Source organism: Tupaia chinensis, unplaced genomic scaffold (genome assembly GCF_000334495.1).
Source record: "Tupaia chinensis unplaced genomic scaffold, TupChi_1.0 Scaffold140301_1, whole genome shotgun sequence".
Taxonomy (NCBI): domain Eukaryota; kingdom Metazoa; phylum Chordata; class Mammalia; order Scandentia; family Tupaiidae; genus Tupaia; species Tupaia belangeri.
The window spans coordinates 295,323-314,838 of record NW_006200179.1 but is presented as its reverse complement, the minus strand read 5'-3'; the positions used below and the strand labels follow the sequence as shown (position 1 = coordinate 314,838).

At 38.7% G+C, this 19,516-nt stretch overlaps 1 protein-coding gene across 8 annotated transcripts in view; it reads left to right on the top strand.

Annotated features, from left to right (window-relative positions):
* The window catches only part of ROBO1 (roundabout guidance receptor 1), a 1,280,027-nt gene that overhangs the window by 1,241,725 nt on the left and 18,786 nt on the right, over positions 1–19,516 (top strand). For all 8 annotated transcript variants that reach the window (XM_006162599.3, XM_006162600.3, XM_006162604.3 and 5 more), the window contains 2 exons: positions 2,263–2,511; positions 15,119–15,525. In XM_006162599.3, coding sequence (XP_006162661.1) covers positions 2,263–2,511; positions 15,119–15,525 — 656 coding nt within the window. The remainder of the gene's footprint in view (positions 1–2,262; positions 2,512–15,118; positions 15,526–19,516) is intronic.

Here is a 19,516-nt window from a genome sequence, read left to right as displayed (position 1 = left end):
TGCTCATAGAAGAAATAATGAACTTTAAGAAAAGAAAGAATGGATTTTCTGGACATTGGGACCACACAGAGACAAGGTCCCCTGGAGAGCTAATGTGGGACACACGGCAGGGAGTGGGAGGAAGCCAGCAGAGCACATGTACGCCAGCTTGTGCAGACACTGAGTGTTTTACTGAGCCGTCTGCATTGTATTCTGTAAGCACTTAGGAGCCATTTCTTACTGGAGCCAATGAATGACGAGCATGATGTGTATCATATAAAGTAATTTGAAGGGCAGTGTGAGGATGGAGGAAACGAAGTGATCAATCCAAAGATTATCGCAGCAGCACATCCTACAGATAAAATTAAGGGAGGAGATTCTTGAGAGTTTTTGTAGAGTAGAGATGAACTGGGAAATGAATCGGTGGAGGAAGAATATCATGTTAAAGATGAGTGTAAAATTTCCAGGCTGGGTGAGTAAGCAAATTCCTAGGCCATTTGTTAATAAAAAGGCAACAGAAAGGAGTAGCGTACAGGGAGATCATGGAATTAGGAAAGACAGGGAGATACAAAGAAATCAAATAATTGGAGCGTTGGCTTTCCTGAGTTCAGGTGAACAAAACAAGATGGTGGAGAATGAAAACGAGAGAATGGTAGTAAATGCAGTTTATGTAATGCAGTATATAACTTCTATTCCAATCAATAAACATATATCCTGGGATAAGAGAAAAGACAATGGCATGAATGTTCCCCAAATCTATTTTGGTTCCCACACAGCTCTAGCAGAGGAGTAGTGGGACTTTTATTTAAGGGTATTTCATTTTTCACTTATCACCTTAAATACAAGCTAACTATTTTATTCCATGTTCAACTGAAGAAATGGGGATTTATTATAATTTTAGAGTAAAAGTGAGTTGTATAAGACTAAGTAAATTGATCTCCAGTTGTTCTAGTTTGGTCTATTGCTAGTAACAGAAAATACCTGAGTCTGGGTAACTTAAAAGAACATAGGTAGGGACCAGCAGTTGGCGTATTGACTATGTCGCTGGACTCTCATGTAGTCGACAGTGGTTCGAGTCCCAGACCCCGCGACTTACACACACATCTTGTGCATGTGTGCCCAAGATCCCAAGAGGAGAATGGAAGAGAAAGAATTTCAGCATGGTCATCCTCCCGGGGGTGATTTCTTGCTTTCTGTTCTGTCTCTCTGTTTCTGTCTTTCTGGCGAGTGCACGTGCCCTATAGCAAAAACCTCTCAAAACAACAAACAAACAAACAAAAAAACATAGGTATATTCAGCTCACCTTTTAGTGGTCCAAGGTCCAGAGGTCACCTTTGCTGGGGTCTTCAGGCTGCATCATAACATGGCCCCCCAGCATGTTATAAGAGGAGGAGACCATAGCTGTGTCTGTGTGTGAATCTCTCCTTATAAATATACCATAGTCAATCATGGGGCTTTGCTCTTATGATCCTAATCCCCATGTATTCCCAAATGTCCCACCTTTCAACTTTTCACCCTCTTAATTCCATTACAGTGGCTCAACACATGAATTTAGGAAGGATATGTTCCATCACAGGACTAAAATACTCCCTTTGAAAGGATTTTCAAAAGTAACTGTACTTGGGGCCAGCAAATGGCATAGTGATTACATTGCTGGACTCCCACATGGCCGACTACTGTTTGAGTCCCAGACATGGTGGCTTCATACTCATGCCAGGCACGTGTGCAAGCATGCCCACGACCCTGGGAAGAGAATGGAGGAGAAGAGATTGCGATGTGGCCATCCCCCGGGCGGGTGATTTCTCACTTTCCCTCTCACTGTCTCTCTCTCTCCCTCTCGTTGGCAAGTGCATGTGCTCTAAGACAAAAACCTCTAGGGGAAAAAAAGTTCCTTTTCTCAGGATTTAGTGCCTCATCTTTGGGTCATCTGCACTACCCTCTTTGAGTCTTCTAGAGAACATGCTGAATTGTAGAGATAAGTATACCAAATATATTTAGGATGTGCCAAGTTCAACTATACTGAGTGATTTCTTTATTGCATGAATCCTCAGTTTCTAAAGCATGCTAATATAAATTACAGTCTCTCAGAGAAAAATAGCTTTTGTGGTAATTCACAAATCTTTGTGTCAATGAGCTACTTTTTTTAAAAAACAACACTTCCTTAATGTGACCCCAAACATTCCAATTTGAAAAACAATTCAGAGCTGCCATTTCACTCACTATAAAAACAGTTTATCGCAATACCCCTGAATTAAGTCTGCATGTCTTTTCAATTTCTTTTAGCTATGACCAAGAAATGCCATGTCCCGTACCACCAGCAAGGATGTATTTGCAGCAGGATGAATTAGAAGAGGAGGAAGATGAAAGAGGCCCCACTCCTCCTGTGCGGGGAGCAGCTTCCTCTCCAGCTGCTGTGTCCTACAGCCACCAGTCCACTGCCACTCTGACACCCTCCCCCCAGGAAGAACTCCAGCCCATGTTACAGGATTGCCCGGAGGAGATTGGCCACATGCAGCACCAACCAGACAGGAGGTATGTTGTCACCAGTCTTTGCTGGCTAATGAGATCATGTTCACTCTTCTATAGCCATTATGGAATGCTCTCCCATAAAGTAACTTCCACATCACATGAGCCTTCACTTACAGTATCATCCCACAGTAAACCCGAGTAATTAACATGTCAAGTGATAGTGTTGACCAATGCTTTAGATGAATGGATCCCAGTGAACTTGCAGCCATAAAGCAGTGTGCATTAATACCCACTTCTGATCACTGCGTTTGTAAGCACATGGGGTTTGTGTACATGGTTTGCTAATCCTGTAACATGTTATTGATGGAGAGTGTTTTTGTTCATTAGTTTTTCTTATGCATGGGTAAAATAGTTCCTTGGTCTATGAAAAATAGATGTTCCTCTTGTTTTTTGTAAATAAGTCCACATAATGATTTGTTTCCTCAAAGCTGCAGTAGTATAGAAGAATAAATTTGGTATACTTATTTTATGTTGAATTCAGCTATCTTAACTTTGGCAAAATATTAGGTTGGATTCCTCTTATTCAAGTTACTAAATAATGTGTGTGTGTGTGTGTGTGTGTGTGTGTGTGTGTGTATCCTTAGACTTTTTCAAACCTGTATGTTGAGAATCGGCAACCAGTCCATTTCTGTTACATAAATGACGTGTCATTTCTGCTGCATAAAAGCTCTTACTACATTATGTTGACTCTTCTCTCATTGTTGATGATTTTGTTTTTACTATTTTATTGCCCTTGAAACAGTATATTCTCTCTATATTACTTTCTGTACGCCTAATATCGTCTGAAACTGGATACATTATTTGCTTCAGAAGATTTTTCATTTATTTTCTCAAATACGTAACAGCCTGATTTATTCTCCTTGAATTTTACTTTGTAGATTTAAACAGAATTTTGCAATGTCTATGAACTATTATATCATTAAGAGTTTATTGCCAAATTTGAATCATATACTTTTTAAAAGAATTATTTTTAATTTTATTTAATCATTCATTTATTTTAATTTGACCAGAAAGAGACACAGAGAAAGAGAGAAAGCCAGAAAGCAAGCCACCAGGTCCGGGACTCAAACTGTGGTTGGCAATGTGGGAGTGTCCAGTGCCTTCACCACCACGCCACCTGCTGGTCCCAGAATCATATACTTTGTAAAAAGGTGGAAGTAGCTAAGCTTTTTGTGTATATGTGGCAGGGGGGAAGTTTGAGTTCCATACATTTAAATGTAGAACTTCATGAAGATTGAGAGCAAATAAGACACCTCTTTTCTAAGATCCCAGATTCTTTCTGCAAATGGCAGAGTAATAGAGATCATTTAACTCTGAAATACCTTACCATTCTTGTCTCAGTCTCTCCAGTGAACTATTTCCTCACCATTCACCTCTGTGTGACCAGTGGTACCCGATATCTTCTGCCTGACTAGCCTCCTGTCTTCCTCACGTCATCTTTTCCATCTTTCTCCACAATGAAAGCCAGTGGCCAGACGAGGGCAGCCGCACTGCAGCGCCCTGCTCTGTGAAGCTGACACATGGAAGAGCTTCGCGTTTCCAGCTGACTGGGGTGGGGGTGGATCATGCTGTCAGGCCTCTGTGGGGTGCAGCTCTGTTTCTCTCTTTCTAGCAAATGGAAGAAATAAAAACATCTTTTGGGATCAGCAGGTGGTATAGTCATTAAAATGTTGGATTCCCACATGGCTGACCATGGTTTGAGTTTCCGACTAGTGGCTTGAAACTTACACCCAAAATCCCAAGAGGAGAATGGAGAAGGGCCAGTGTGGCCATTCCCTGGGTGGGGAGGGGGTGAATTCTCACTTTCTGTCTCTCTTTCTCTATCTCTGTCTCCAGCAAGTGCATATACCCTATAGCAAAAAATCTCTTAAAACAAACACACAAAAAATACTTAGTTTTCTTCTTTTATTTTCCATATCAGGTAACCTTTATCCATGTTGGCTTTACAGCCTCTTCCTCTTTATTTAGTCTACCTTCTCTTCATTGTTTACTAATTAAAAAAAAAAAGTTGATTAATTTCTTAAGAAGGAGAGAAAGAATGAGAGAGAGAGAGGCAGGAACTCCTGTTCAGGTCTTGCCACACCACAATATTCCTCCTACTTTTCCAATCAGCCAGGATCATGGGGGGCATCTGGCACATTCAGGTCCACCCAGGATCAGAACTCAAGGCTTTTCCTTGTGGCTTCATTTTTGTACAGTGATGCCCTGCCATCTGTGCCACCACAGCTGAGACAACTGCACTTCTGTTTTGGGGGGGTTGTTTTGTAATTTTTTACTAGCACTTCCCAGAGTGAAGGAAACAAAGGGAGAAGGAGAGAGAAAGCTCTCCCTGGTGGGGCATGGCCACACCACAGTTTTCTTCATTCATTCCTTCCTATCGGGACTTTGGGCACCCACGCATACATGCTGGCCTGTCTTTGAAACTGCTAGGCTGGGACTTGGCCCATAGTTGGCCGGGTGGGATCCAGCTTCAATGCACAGACCTTAGTCATTCTGCCATGGGGCCAGCCCCACTGTGCTACTTCCAAATGTTCTCTTTCTTTTGCCTCCCCTTTAAATCTCCTACTACTTAGTAATGTTTGACTACTTCTGCCTGCCTAATTCTCATTTTCACCTCAGCTCACTGCACTTGAGTTACACTGTCTTCTTTCCATTATTCTGTTGAAAGTACCCTCCTAATGGTCAAATCTAAATACTCTTAGTCTTTTATTATATTTAAGCTTTCTTCAGTGATGATGGTTTTATAAATTGTGGTGAAAATCAAATGAGATTATGTATAAAAGGTGTAGAGACAAAGGAACAAAAGCTAGTTTCCTCCTATGCACAATCCTTTGGTATCACCCATTGCTTGGTTCAACTACTGTTTATATTCTAATGGCTGTCACAGTTACTTATCCAGCACAGACCTTTCACCTGAGTGTCATAATGATATTTTCACATGGACATCTCCACATGTTCAAATCCAAACTCTTCATGTTCTTGCACTTGATTTCTCTAAATGTGTTCCTTCTCCTACTGTTTTGCTCAACTTGTTTTAAATTACTAACTGTTATATTGCCAAGGAATAGGCAAAACAAAAACAAAACAAAACAAAACCTTTGTCTTTTTTCTTTTCTTTTTTTTTTTATTTTTATTTTTATTTTTTTGAGAGAGATTTTTGCTGCAGGGCACGTATACTCTCCAGAGAGACAGAGAACAAAAAGTGCAAAATCAGCCCCCTGGGGGATTGGCCACACCGCAATTGCTTCTCCTTCATTCTCCTCTCAGTATCTTGGGCATACATGCACACGCAAGTGCCCATAATAAATTTTGTTTTGTTTTGTTTTGTTTTGTTTTTAGAGAGAGATTTTTGCTATAGGACGCATGCATACACCAGAGACAGAAAAGGAGAAATCACTCGGGGGGCGGGGGAAGGGAGGGGAGATGGCCATGCCACAATCCCTTCTCCTTCATTCATCTCTCAGGCTTTTGGGCATGCACCACATGCACCTGGCATGAGTTTTAAGCCCATGGATCTGGGACTTGCACCATGTTGGACTACGTGGGAGTCCACTGATATAACCATTATACCATCTGCTGGTCCCCTGACATGTGTTTTAAGAGACCAGGTCAGGGACTCAAACGGCAGTCAACTATGTAGGAGTCAAGCAATGCAACCATTGTGCCATCTGCTGGTCCCCACTTTGTCATTTTGAAATCAGCTTAATGATCCTAGTGTTTAATTTCTCCTCTTTTGTCAGGACTGTTTTGCAAATTCAATTGTTCACCAAGTCTCTTCCATTCTAATTCTAGAATAGCTTTTTTTTTCCTTTAAGAATTATTTATTTGTTATTGTTTAATTTGTCATAGGGCACATTCACTCACCAGAGAGATAGAGGGAAAGTGAGAAAGCAAGCTGCCTGGACCAGGACCTGAACAGTGATTGACTGTTAGAATCCCACATGGATTCTAACACTTTAACTACCACATCACCTGACAGGCCTCTAGAATAGCTCTTGATTTTGTTCCTTTGTTTCTGTTCCTATGGCTGCTAGGGTAAGCCCTCAGTCCCTGTCCCTTCAACCCCTGCCATATCCTTGAACCAAGTTCCACTTTTCTTTTCTCTACCTTTTTCTGTCTGCTATCACATAATCTTTCTTTGTACACAAGACTGGTAATGTTTCTTCTAGTCAGAACCAAGTCTCACTATTTAGCCTGATATTCAATGCTTTTCTTCTTTCTCAATCCTTTCACATATCCTATTTTCCAATCAGTCTGTTTAAAACTCCTGTTGTCTTAAACTCACCAACATCTGGGTCTTGCATATACTGTTTTTTGATTACCTGTCAAGCGAGGCCCATCTTTTCAGGCACTGCTCAAATGACACTCCCTTTGTGAAGCTTTACTCTGGTTGCTTGGCAAAAATCAACCACCCTTTTCTTTTCTCTCTCTCTCTCAACCACCCTTTTCTTTCTTCTCTCTCTCCCTCCCCCCTCCTTTCTTTTAAGGCAGGGGCTCCTACCATATCATGACTCTTTTCCTTTAGCCTCCCAGTTGGGACTTCAAGAGCATGCCACTGTGCTCAGCTCTTTTTTACTTTTATTTTTTGTAAGCTTACTTGTTTATTTCTTCCATGACAGACAGTGACACAGAGAGAGGATGACAGAGAGAGAAATAGTCACACCCACGAGGATCTTCACTCTACAGTATACACCGTCTTAGCCAACCTGGCCCATGAGCGTGCTCTTGGTGGTCCCAGGATGCTAACCCAGGACATTTCCTGTGTGTATTAAGTTGCATTACTGCTCTACGGCTCGTTGGGGCCTCCAGCTCATTTTCAGACAGAGTTTCACTGTATAGCCCAGGACATCCTTAAGCTCACCGTCTTTCTGCCTCAGCCTCCCAAGTCTCAGGGATTCCAGGTGCACTCCACTGCACTCAGACTTGAAGTTGGACAGGGAATTGAACTCCTGCTTCCCATGTGGTACTAAGCTGGCGAGCAGCAATGACTTAGCAGTGTGTGTCACTGTGGCTAGACACACAAGACTGTCTTTACTCTTCAGTGGGGACATATTCACATCTCTGTTACCACACTGAATAATTTTCTGTTGCATTAAACTTTGCTATTTGTATTTCTGTTTCCCTACTCAAATTAAAAGCCATTGAGGGCAGAGTTCATGTCTTACTCATGCCTTTGAGTTCCACAGATTCCTTCAGCAAGTATTTGATGAATGGAATCTGATACTACAGGAAAGTATGGCATTAGCCTACTTTCTACTATACTAGGGTGATAAATACTTACATGAACTTGCAGTAGACATACATAATTGGGAATTGCATTAAGTATCTATAATTATAATAAATTTTATTATAGTTGGCCTTTTTAAAAGCATGCTTTTAGTCTGTAAAGATGTTACAAATTTTACTTCCGGGATCATTGCTGGAAATAATATTGGTCACAAATAAAAAGTAAATGAAAGGCTATTTGAAAAACAAAGAAAAGAAAAGAAAAAACCTCTTTGTGCTCTTTCATGATAAATATATATTCTTTGTTTACTATAGACATTTTTGAAGCTATAGATACACAAAATGCAAATATACCAATGAGAATGGTCTGTGTAGTTAGTTAGGAACAATCACTGTTAATCCTTTAGTCAATATCCTTCCAGTCCTTCCTTTCTACATTTATTCATATTTGAATTTATGATATGCTAGCATTATTTTATAAGCTACTTTTTATACTGGACAGTATATTTTTGCATGTTAACTTTTGATTTAGACACTATATTAAATGCATACTATAATTTATTTAACCCATTTGTTTAACATTATGCTTTTAAATTGTGTCTATGTTTTCGATGGTATAGATGATGTTGTGATTCCCTTCTTTGGTTAAGTCCTTGAGCGAAGAAGTCTCATCTCAATCCTTTGACCTATTTTAATGCCTGTTCCATCAGTAGACTCGTTCCTTATTATCCTACCACTGCCCTAGTGGGGAACTCATTAGAGATAGATAGCTATTTCTCTACAGATCTCAGTCTATAGCTTCAGACCTATATGCCCAATAACTTGTTCCAGCAGATTTTTACTACCTCAGTATCGTGGTGAATGATACACATATCTCCAGCCATTAATGCACTTTCCTGGTTCCAACAGCCATTTTCTCTCGCCTGCATTACAGTAATGTTCCGCTAAGTGGTCTTCTTGCCTTTAGCCTTTCCCCTTCTCCAATCTAATCCCCTCCTACAGACTGTGTAGAGGCATTTTCCTAAAATGCAATGCTGATCAAGTCTCTCCACTGCTTAAAATCTCTCAATGACTTCCCATTTCCTTTAAAATAAAGATAAGATTCCTTAATGTAGCAATCAAGGCCCTTTGTGATCTGACCTCCACGTGCCATACCATCCTTACCCATCACTTCACTCCCCCCCTTGCTGTCTGTGTTGTCCTCATGCTTGATTTCTTCCTGTTCCTGGAATGGGCACAGTTCTTGCTCACCTCAAGATTGTTACACTTGTTGTCTTTTCTTCCTGAAATACTATTATTCCCTCTCTTTTTGGAGCTACCATCTAAGTATGCTTTAGATCCAAGATGAAGTGGCAGATGCTCCTCACAGAATCTTTCCTAATGCCCCAGCTCTGGAACAGTAGGCAGTGCTGTATGTTCCACTGCCCCTTCTACATCCTCTACCATGGCTCTTAATACTATGTTATCATTGCATGTTTAATTAATTCTTCGTTTCCTCCATTGTAATATAAATCCCTTCAAACAAAGACCATACCTATTTTATTCAGCTGGATTCCTAACGCAGTGTCTCAGTTTCTGTTTCTATTTTTGTCTAATAAACTAGTCAGAAATTTAGTGACCTAAAATAACCATCTTACTTTATTCACAATCCCATGGATCGGGAATTCTGAAAAAGTCGAGTTGAACAATTCGTCTCCAATCCACATGGTTTTAGCTGGGTTGTAGGCACTGGAAGGTCTGGTTCCAAGTTAGTTTGTACACTCGTATGTCTAGTGCCTCTGTGTTCCTTGGCCAGTCTGTGTTTCTACACGGAATCTCATCTTTCAGTGTCTCACCACCTGGCCCAGCCTTCTCAGAATATGGGGATCTCAGGATGGTGGCACTCCTTGTATGGCAGCTGGCTTCCAAAAGGCAGGAGAATGAAGTCACCTGGCCTGTTAAGACTGAGGCAGTTTTTCTTCTCCTATGTCCTCTTGGCCAAAGCATCCACAGGATCCATTCAAATTCAAGCATAGAACTGAAGTCTCTCTTTTGGTGGGGCAGTGACAAATTCCATTTTAGAAGAGTACTTCGAAGGGGAGATAATGCAAAGGACATTTTGCAAAATATATTCTGCCATGACCAAATGTGTAGTTAGTCTGGATTAAGTTTGTGTGTCTTAGAATTAAATTTTAATTGAATTGAATCTTATATATTTTGAAGTAGAAAGCATTTCTGAAACATTTATTGCTTGTGATCTCTTTGGTCGTGAAATCTAGCAGATTCTTCACCATAGTTAGTAGACAGTATATGGTTAAAGAATAAATACATTTATTGCTTTTATGTTTATTAGAGGTGTATATAAATAATACGACATAAACTAATTAAAATTACTAAACAAACTACTGTAACCTTGCAGTATTAATTAGAGAAACATAAAACACTTACATTATTGTGGATATTGAAACTTTGGCATTCTACTGACCTTCTAGAATATTTTCTCTTTGTCCTAAACTAGGTAAACTATGTGATCTATATGATAGGAATCTTTCTTCCCCTTTTTAAAAACAATAACTATGAAAATAATATAATTGAACTTACTAGTATTATTGTTTCAAGAAGTGTCTGTTACTATTCAGTTCATTCCAGTTGATATTTAGTAAAACCATCTTTAAAATTCGAAATAATTGAATGTATAGAATAGGAAATATATTGTTATTTTACTTATATAGACAAATTGATTATGTTATAGTTAGAAGGAAAAGAAGGTAAAAAAGCAGAGGAAAATTAAATATCTTGTCTGTTTACAAACTGGGTAATATTTAATTGATGCAATTGAAGCTGCACTAGGGTTAAAGGAAAAAATCTTGAATGTACACGTTTTCTCCCTTTTGTCTTTTGCCTGGTAAATGCCGTGTGGTGAACTGTATCAATTTACAGCATCACTCCCTTTTTCTCTTGCACACGTTTATGAAGGCATCCTGTTTGCGGGAACCTAGAGTGTTGTGATTCATAGTCATATACTTGTGCATTATCTCAGAAGACACTGAAACCCCTCAGGGGGAGAAATCTAGAAGGCTGAGGTTCATTTGCGACAAGTCCCACTGGAGTGCAGCATCTCGAAATAGCTTTTTGTTTTCAAATAGAATATATTACATATTTCAAACTGTACATGTTTATCACACATTCCCTGGGCTTGCCTTATTTACAGATGGTTTGAATAAGGTTTTTGTCTTCCTTCAGCATTTGCACAGGGTGGTAGTCGTTAAAAGCCAGCCCTTGTTTAACATGAAGTATTTTTGCTCCACAGAATGTGAATTATCCAAACATGACACTGTTGGCATCCTTTCACAGTGAGGCCGGCCATTCAACATCCTTTTATTGATGGTCAAAATAGTCCCCTTTGTGCTAAAAAAGTCTTACATGTCTTTCAAAAAAAGAATTTTTTTGTGGTATATTGAATGTGCATGCTGACAAAGGCTGTAAATTAACTTTTAAGTATGGTATTTTATTGCATTCCAAACTTAACAATAGTTTTCTCCTATGTGTATTACATACACCATATTGAAACAATTATCCATTTTAATCTCTTAAATAACTTCAGCTTTGGCACATTTTTCCTATTTCTTCTAGTGCCACACACAGACATGTTAAAAATCACCCAGGAATGAAAATTAACACACTATAGTAAAGAATTCTGTATATGCTATAATTCTGCATGTGCATATATACATGTGCATATATATACATGTGTAAAAATACTTGTATGTGTTTAAGCATACTTCTTCAATATAACATGTTATTTTACATTTCATGGGTTTTTCAGAATTAGTTATTTCATTTTATTTATTATTATTATTTTAAATTTGCTATAGGATATGCACACTTACCAGAAAGAGACAGAGACAAAAAGTGAGAACGTGAGACGCCAAGTCCAAGACTCAAACCATGGTCAGCCATGTGGGAGTCTTGCACCTTAACCACCACACCATCAACTGGCCCCCATTTCTTTTATTTTTTTTTAATGCATCTGTATGTAATACATAGCTTTCCTATCCTATATGTACAAACAAACACACATAGGTAATGATAAATATATATATATAGTGTGTGTGTGTGTGTGTGTGTGTGTGTAATAATACCATTTGTAGAAGATAGATCATTACCTTAGATATAAAATTTGGGTTTAAATTTTGTATTTTGTACATACTAGCTGTGAGCACTTTGGCAAGGTTTTTAATGCTTCTGAATTTCAATATTCTCATCTGTAAAATGATCATTTTAAAAGTAACTCACAAAGTCATCGTGAGAAAAAAATTAGCATTGCAAAATATTCTTAGCTACAAAGTACTCAGTAAATTAGTTAATTGTAGTATTTTAATAACCATTTGTTTTTAATGTCTTTCATTTGCAGCAATAAAGCAGGCTTATTGAAGTCTCTCTCTTCATTGAAATAAAAAGTGGAAAATCCTTTTCTTCAGAAACTGCTGCACCACCTAGAAACAGGGCTATGTTGAACTTCCTTTTCTCTGTAGTAGTGATCTTAACCAGATCTTACATGATTCTGTTTAAGGTTCAGTCTGGTTAATTTTAAAGCTCTGGCTGCATTCCCAGATACCTTTTGCAGAAGGCACCTGTCTATGGCTCTGTTGTCATGGATAGGGTGGAATGTTCTGCTTTTAACCACCTTCCTCCTCCTCCATTCAGGAGCAGTGTCTTAGATGCTAAGACAGGACGAAGGTACCAAAAACAGGAAAACTGGGACCAGCAATTGGTGTAATGGCTACATCACTGGACTCCCATATAGTCGACTGCAGTTCGAGTCCCGAACCCAGTGGCTTAAACTCACGCTGGGCATGTGTGCGTGCATGCCCAAGATCCGAAGAGGAGAATGGAGGAGAAGGGATTGTGATGTGGCCATCCCCTCTTGGGGGTGATTTTTTGCTTTCTTTCTCTCTGTCTCTCTCTGTCTTTCTGGCGAGCGCACACGCCCTATAGCAAAAACCTCTCAAAACAGGCAAACTAAAGATTCAGTCTTCTCCTCAGTCAGCCTTAATGACTACTCCATTTTACCTTCCTCTGTGAGTATCACTAAAGTGGTAGAGGAGGGACTCTGGCACTAATTTAATCCCACTGCCAAAGGGTTCAGTCCTGAGAAGCATTTCTAGGCATTTGTAGGCCTTGCATGACCTAGCCACAACTTTGGGTGGACTACCAGTTGTAGCATTTATGCTATATCTCTCTTAGCATCCCAAAGTGTGACTTTAGATCCTAATCTTAGCTACTCTCTAAAACTAGTGCCCAGGTTGTCAGGTTTTTGTGGAATCTCTCTTGTTTCCTTCTCAGGAATGCAGAATTTGATGGAATATTATCAGGATCCTTCTACCTGATAGACTTCATTATGTCATCTCTTTAATCTTGCTTAAAAAAAAAAGATATTGTTGAGTGAGTCACTGACCTAGCAGTCCTTCAAGTAGAAATCACTGTGTTTTCATTTTTTTTTGGGGGGGCACTCTCGTGATATAAGAGATATTATCTTAGTATTGTCCTCCTTTGAAAATAACTTGTTTCCACAAACTTAACTTTCCACTAAATCCCAATGCTCTCTACCTTGTCAGTTATGTTCACTGTGGATGATGGTGTTGGGTGGTATTAGTAAAAGGGGTGTTTTTTTCTAGAACATCAGAAAATAAATAATTTTAAGTAAACCCATTGCTGGAACAACAGTAAAAGCAAAGGAGTTTCAGATAGTTATTAACTTTTATTGAAACTCTTAGGTAAAAAAAAAAAAAATTGCCCTTGGCTCCCATACTCTTTTCTTTCCTTTTTCTAAAAAATGTATTTATTTATTCACTTATTTTAATTTGACCAGAGAGAGACAGACAGAGAGAGAGAGAGAGAGAGAAAGCAAGCCACCAGGTCTGTGACTTGAACCATGGTCGGCCATGTATGAGTGTCCAACGCCTTCACCTCAATGCTACCTGCTGCTCCCCTCCCATAGTCTTTCTTTTAAAATAGATTAAAATCTAAAGGAAATTATGTCATATACTAAATGTGTAACTTTTTAGTCATATAAAAATATATGCTCTTAGTCTTGATGAATGACTCCATTTGTTTGGAATAGTAGCAGTTGTAGTGAAAGAAAGAAAATAAAGATTTTTATGAAGTAAACTATTTCAGGACCAATGTCTGTTGCCTTTGGTAATAATCAACTATTAATACTGTTTGAAAAATTTTAGAACAAATACATAGGAATATATTTCCAAAATAAATATCCCCTCCCTTTTTCTTTCTTCCTTTCTTCCTTCCCTCTTTTCTTTCTTTCTTTTTCTTTCTTTCTTTCTTTCTTTCTTTCTCTCTCTCTCTCTCTCTCTCTCTCTCTCTCTCTCTCTCTCTCTCTCTCTCTCTCTCTCTCTCTCTCTCTCTCTCTCTCTCTCTCTCTCTCTCTCTCTCTCTCTCTCTCTCTCTCTCTCTCTCTCTCTCTTTCTTTCTTTCTTTCTTTCTTTCTCTCTCTCTCTCTCTTTCTTTTTTCTTTCTTTCTTCTTTCTTTCTTTCTTTCTTTCTTTTTCTTTTTCTTTTTTTGGCCAGAGGGTGTATTTACTCATCAGAGAGAAAGAGAAACAAAAGCACTCCTCAACAGGGTGTGGTCAGGCTGAAATTATTATTTTTTCCCTTCCATTTCTCCTTCCTGGAAGGGTTTTGAGTGTACAGGCACATGCACTTTGTATGTTTTTCAAGCTGGGATTCTAACTGGAGTCAGCCACGTGGTAGTGGGCCTCCCAATGCATAGCCCTTAACTGCGGCACTGTGGGGATAGTGCTTATTTCCTTCTTTATAACTAAACATAATCCAAATGACAAAACATAAGAATACTTTCATAGGGACCAGCAGATGACATTGCAGTTACATCGTTAGACTCCCACATGGCCAACCGCAATTTGAGTTCCGAGTCTGGAGACTTGAAAAATGATGCCAGGAACATGTGTGTTCGTGGCTAAGATCCTAGGAGGAGAATGGAGGAGAAGGGATTGCAGTATGACCATCCCTCCTGGGCGGTGATTTCTCATTTTCTCTCTCACCATTTCTGTCTCTCTCTCTCTGTCTTGTGAGCACATGCACCTAAGGCAAAAACCTCTACAAAAATCCTTACATATATGTAAGTATTAATAGAGTATATTTCTATTAAACTTGAATTTATAGGTAGCCTTAGACAGACTCCATGAGGTACAACTCAAAGTAAACTCAAACTTAGATATACCTCTGATTTCCAGTTGTTTTTTTCTGAACAAATTAGCTCAACAGAAACAAAGATCAAATCAATATATGTACAGGTTTCTTGGTTAATTTGTCTTCTCATGTCTTAAATAATGAGCAGAGGAATACCTGTTTATTCATCTTCATGCAGACGGCAGCCTGTGAGTCCTCCTCCACCACCGCGGCCAATTTCCCCACCGCACACCTATGGCTACATTTCAGGACCCCTTGTTTCCGATATGGATACGGATGCACCAGAGGAGGAAGAAGACGAAGCTGACATGGAAGTAGCCAAGATGCAAACCAGGAGGCTTTTGTTACGCGGGCTTGAGCAGACCCCTGCTTCAAGTGTTGGGGACCTCGAGAGCTCTGTCACTGGGTCCATGATCAATGGCTGGGGCTCAGCTTCAGAGGAGGACAACATTTCCAGTGGACGCTCCAGTGTTAGTTCTTCTGATGGCTCCTTTTTCACTGATGCTGATTTTGCCCAGGCAGTTGCAGCAGCAGCAGAATATGCCGGTCTGAAAGTGGCACGACGTCAAATGCAAGATGCTGCTGGTAAGTCAGCCCTTTCTCATCATGCTGGGAAAGAAAACCTGGTGTACGTGCATTAACTGTTGTTTATCTCCTATGATCCTTTGTCCTTTATGAAAGGCAACTCTTATGTCTTTTTTTATTTCTTCTTTTTCTTTTCTTTTCTTTTTTTTTTGGCTGGCTGAGGAAACCTGGGTTTAAGAATATGTCTTAATTGGGTAATTCCCTTTTTCTTGAAAAGATTTTTTTAAAACCATCTTTTTTAAAAATTAAGTTCACATTTCATATAAAGTCCCCATCACGATATATACTATTTATATATTATTATTATATATATTATGTTTTACAAACTTTATATTTTTGTGTCTGTTAAATGTATTTTTTCCCTTTGTACCTCATACCTTCTCCCCACCACCTACTCTCCACCATCCACTCCTTGTTGCAGTCTCTGGTATCTACACTTAGCCTCTCTACTATTGTATCCTTGGATCTTCTCATTTCTGCCATAGAAAGCAGATATTCAGTAAAAATCGAGTAGGGATATACAATGTGTATCTTTCAAAGTCTGGCTTACTTCACTCAACATTAAGTCTTTTATATAGTCATCCACTTTCAATCAAGTGATATGGTCTCCACATTTCTTATAGCTGAGTAATATTCCATAGTATATATGTGCCACAGTTTTTCAACCTATTCATCAGGTTTTGGACACTTAGTTCCATGATTTAGCAATTGTGAGTAATGTATGCTAAGCATAAATGTGCAGGTATCTTTTTTTAAAGAGATTTTTACCTTAGCATGCATGCACTCACCAGAGAGAGAGAGATGGAGATAGTGAGAGGGAAAGTGAGAAATGTCCTTACAGGAAAGGATGTAGTCCTTTTTCTTCCAATCTCCTCCTGGGATCTTGGGCCCATATGCACACACACCTGGCATGATTTGCAAGCTACCTGGTCTGGGACTTAAACTATAGTTGGCCATGTGGGAGTCCAGTAACATAACTGCTATGCCATCTGCTAGCCCCCTACAGGTGTCTTTCTGACGGTTTTCCTATCCTTTGGGTATCTAACTGTGTGTGTGTATGTGTGTTACACATATTGATAAATTTCATTTTTTTAAGTTTATTTTTCTATTTCTTCCAAGAAAGAGAGAAAAAAAGAGAGATAGGCACTCCCAATGGGTCCACACACCATGATCCACCCCCAGTCCCACCAAGCTGGGTCATGGGTAGGTGAGTGTCTACCATGCTTAGGAAGGACCCAGGATGTAAATCCAGGCCCTTTCTCATGTTGGTCCAGTTGAGTTACCACTACAGTAACACCTAGCCCCAAATTGGTCTAATTCTTTAAGGTATGCATAGTCATTTAAATAATGCTTTCATTATTGAATGTATACTATGAATTTTTTAAATGCAGAAAAATAAAATGTATTGTGATAATACACTTATCTATTTAATTGAAAATTCTCTAGGTAAAAATAAATATGCAGGTGGGACACTTGACCACTGGAAAGTGGGCTGCTTCCCCTCAGCTTCTATTTTCTTAATTTCCTCCTAATTTAGAATATTAATTTACTTGGGAAGGTATAAGGATATTGGTAATATGCATAATTTTCAAGCATAAATGTTTCACATTTTAATCTAAAATTAGAGCAAGTTCATCTAAATGCTTATTATTTTTTGTTTTCTATTGTTTTTATTGCCAGTAAGCCATTTTGATATCATTCTTTTGTTTTCATTCATTTTTATTTGTCATCTCCTCCTCCAAGCCCTGTTTAGAAAGTAAAGTCTGAAAAAGAAAATAATTTGAATTTAAGCATATATTAATAGTTATCACATGATTTTCATTTTTGTGGAATGAATATGTGTGTGTACATTCATGTACATACAGTGGGTATGTTTGTGTACATGTGGATTTCTGGTAGTCAAGAGTATACAAAGAGTGAAACAATGCGATCAGCAGGACAGAGGCTCATTTCATGGGATAGGCAGTGACACAGATATAGAACAGGATGCTTTGCAAGGCTGACCTGTATGAGTTTGTGTCCAGAGACTTCTCTGAGCATGCTGGGCATGTGTGTGTGTCGTGATCTGGAGCTGGATCAGGCTGGGGGTGAATCTCTTTGTGAGACCCTGGCGAAGGTGCTGTCTTTCTCTTTCTCTGTCTCTTTAACTTGTGGAAGAAATAAATACATTTTATACAAAACGATACGTTTCAGAGAGCTAAAAGCTGTCACAACAAATCAACAATTGGAGTTTTGGTGTTTTATTTTTCTTAGTTCAGTAATTATCACATTGGTAATTTTCTGTTTTCTTTAAATATTGGATTGAAAAAAATAAATACTGGATTGATAAATATTTAAGTTTTTTTTTCCCCATGAGAAACAGAGAAACAGACAGACAGACACTTCTGACAGAGTGTTACCATTGTGCAATCTTCCCCTCAGCCTGCCAAGTTTAGGTATGCCCACGTCAACCTGGAATTCAAACCCCAGCCCTTCCCATATAGGTTCAGTATTGCACCATGGCACCTACTGCCTGCCACCACATGGCTGGTCCTGATCATTATTTGCTAGCAGCGCCAAATACATTCAGAAAAATTTAAGTCACATATCTAGATATCACTTGTGAAGGACATGTTATATATAAAAAAAGATGTCTTATATCTCCCAACTTATTATTGTTGTGTGTACATTTATTTTAGCCAGATGTATATTTTATGAAATTCAACCAAATATTCTTTTTATTCCCCAAAGTTGCTAAGTAGAATAAAATACGTATATCTAATTATCTTTTTAAAAAATAAATAACATCTAACTTTATATATGGATTTGTTTCTCATTTATTTTTTAATATTCTGTAAAAAAGCAAATAAATGAAATTAAGCATTTCAAACCACTGCTTTCAGATTGCATTAAGGGTGTCTTTCAGTTCATTAACTCAACAAAACATATAAATAACATGGAAAATTCATCTGTAAACGGCCTTATGCCTCAGGGCCTATGAGCACTGAATGGCATTACACAACAGAATGAGTGATGGGCTCTATCTCAGCCCTAATTCTCTGTTTTCATGGACACGTAACTTTAATTGTAATAGTCTCCATCATAGCTACAGAGAATTTGGTTTAATATTTTATTGCATTGTAACTTAGTAGCACTTCTGGTTTTCATTCAGGCTCATAATTATCAACTAAACATGCATTGGTCTCTACCTATTACAATGTTCTTTTCAGAAAATGATGGTGTTTCCATGTGACTTGAAGTTAATATGAATGAATAATCCAATTTGCTGCATTAATGTCTATTATTTAATATTCTCTGGTTAGCTTTTTTTTAAATGTTTTAGTTTTTTGTTTTGTTTTGTTTTTGAGATGCTTTTGCTATAAGGCGTGTGCGCTCACCAGAAAGACAGAGAGACAGAAAGTGAGAAATCACCCCTCAGCATCTATGTAAGACAGCCAAAGAAATGCCCTGTGTCTGATTAGCACATTCAGTTCCCATTGGTACCTGAGAATATTGATCCTCCACAAACAACCAAACTTGCCTCAACTACTTCCTAAAACACATATCTTAAAGGGGTCACTTTCAGTAGCCTGAGCCAGCAAATATCTTGAGCTAGAAAAGGTGTAAGTAATTTTTGGCAGGTCTAAATATGTAGGCTAGATCGATTTCAGACCATCTGAAGAAAAAATATCTAAGAATGTGTTAAGATATCAGGAGTTGAGACCAATAGGTGGCAGAGTGGTTATGGCACTACACTCCCACATGGCCAACTGAGGTTCGAGTCTCAGATTCAGTGGTTTGAAATTCACACTGGACATTGTGTGTGTGCATGCCCAAAATCCCAAAAGGAGAACCAGAGGAGAAGGAGTTGCAGCATGACCATCCTCCCTGAGGGGTGATTTTTCACTTTCTCTTTGTCTATGTCTCTGGTGAATGCCTTATAGCAAAAATCTCTTTTTTTTTTTTTTTTTTTTGAGGGGTTTTTTTTATAGGGCACAACCGCCCCCCAGCA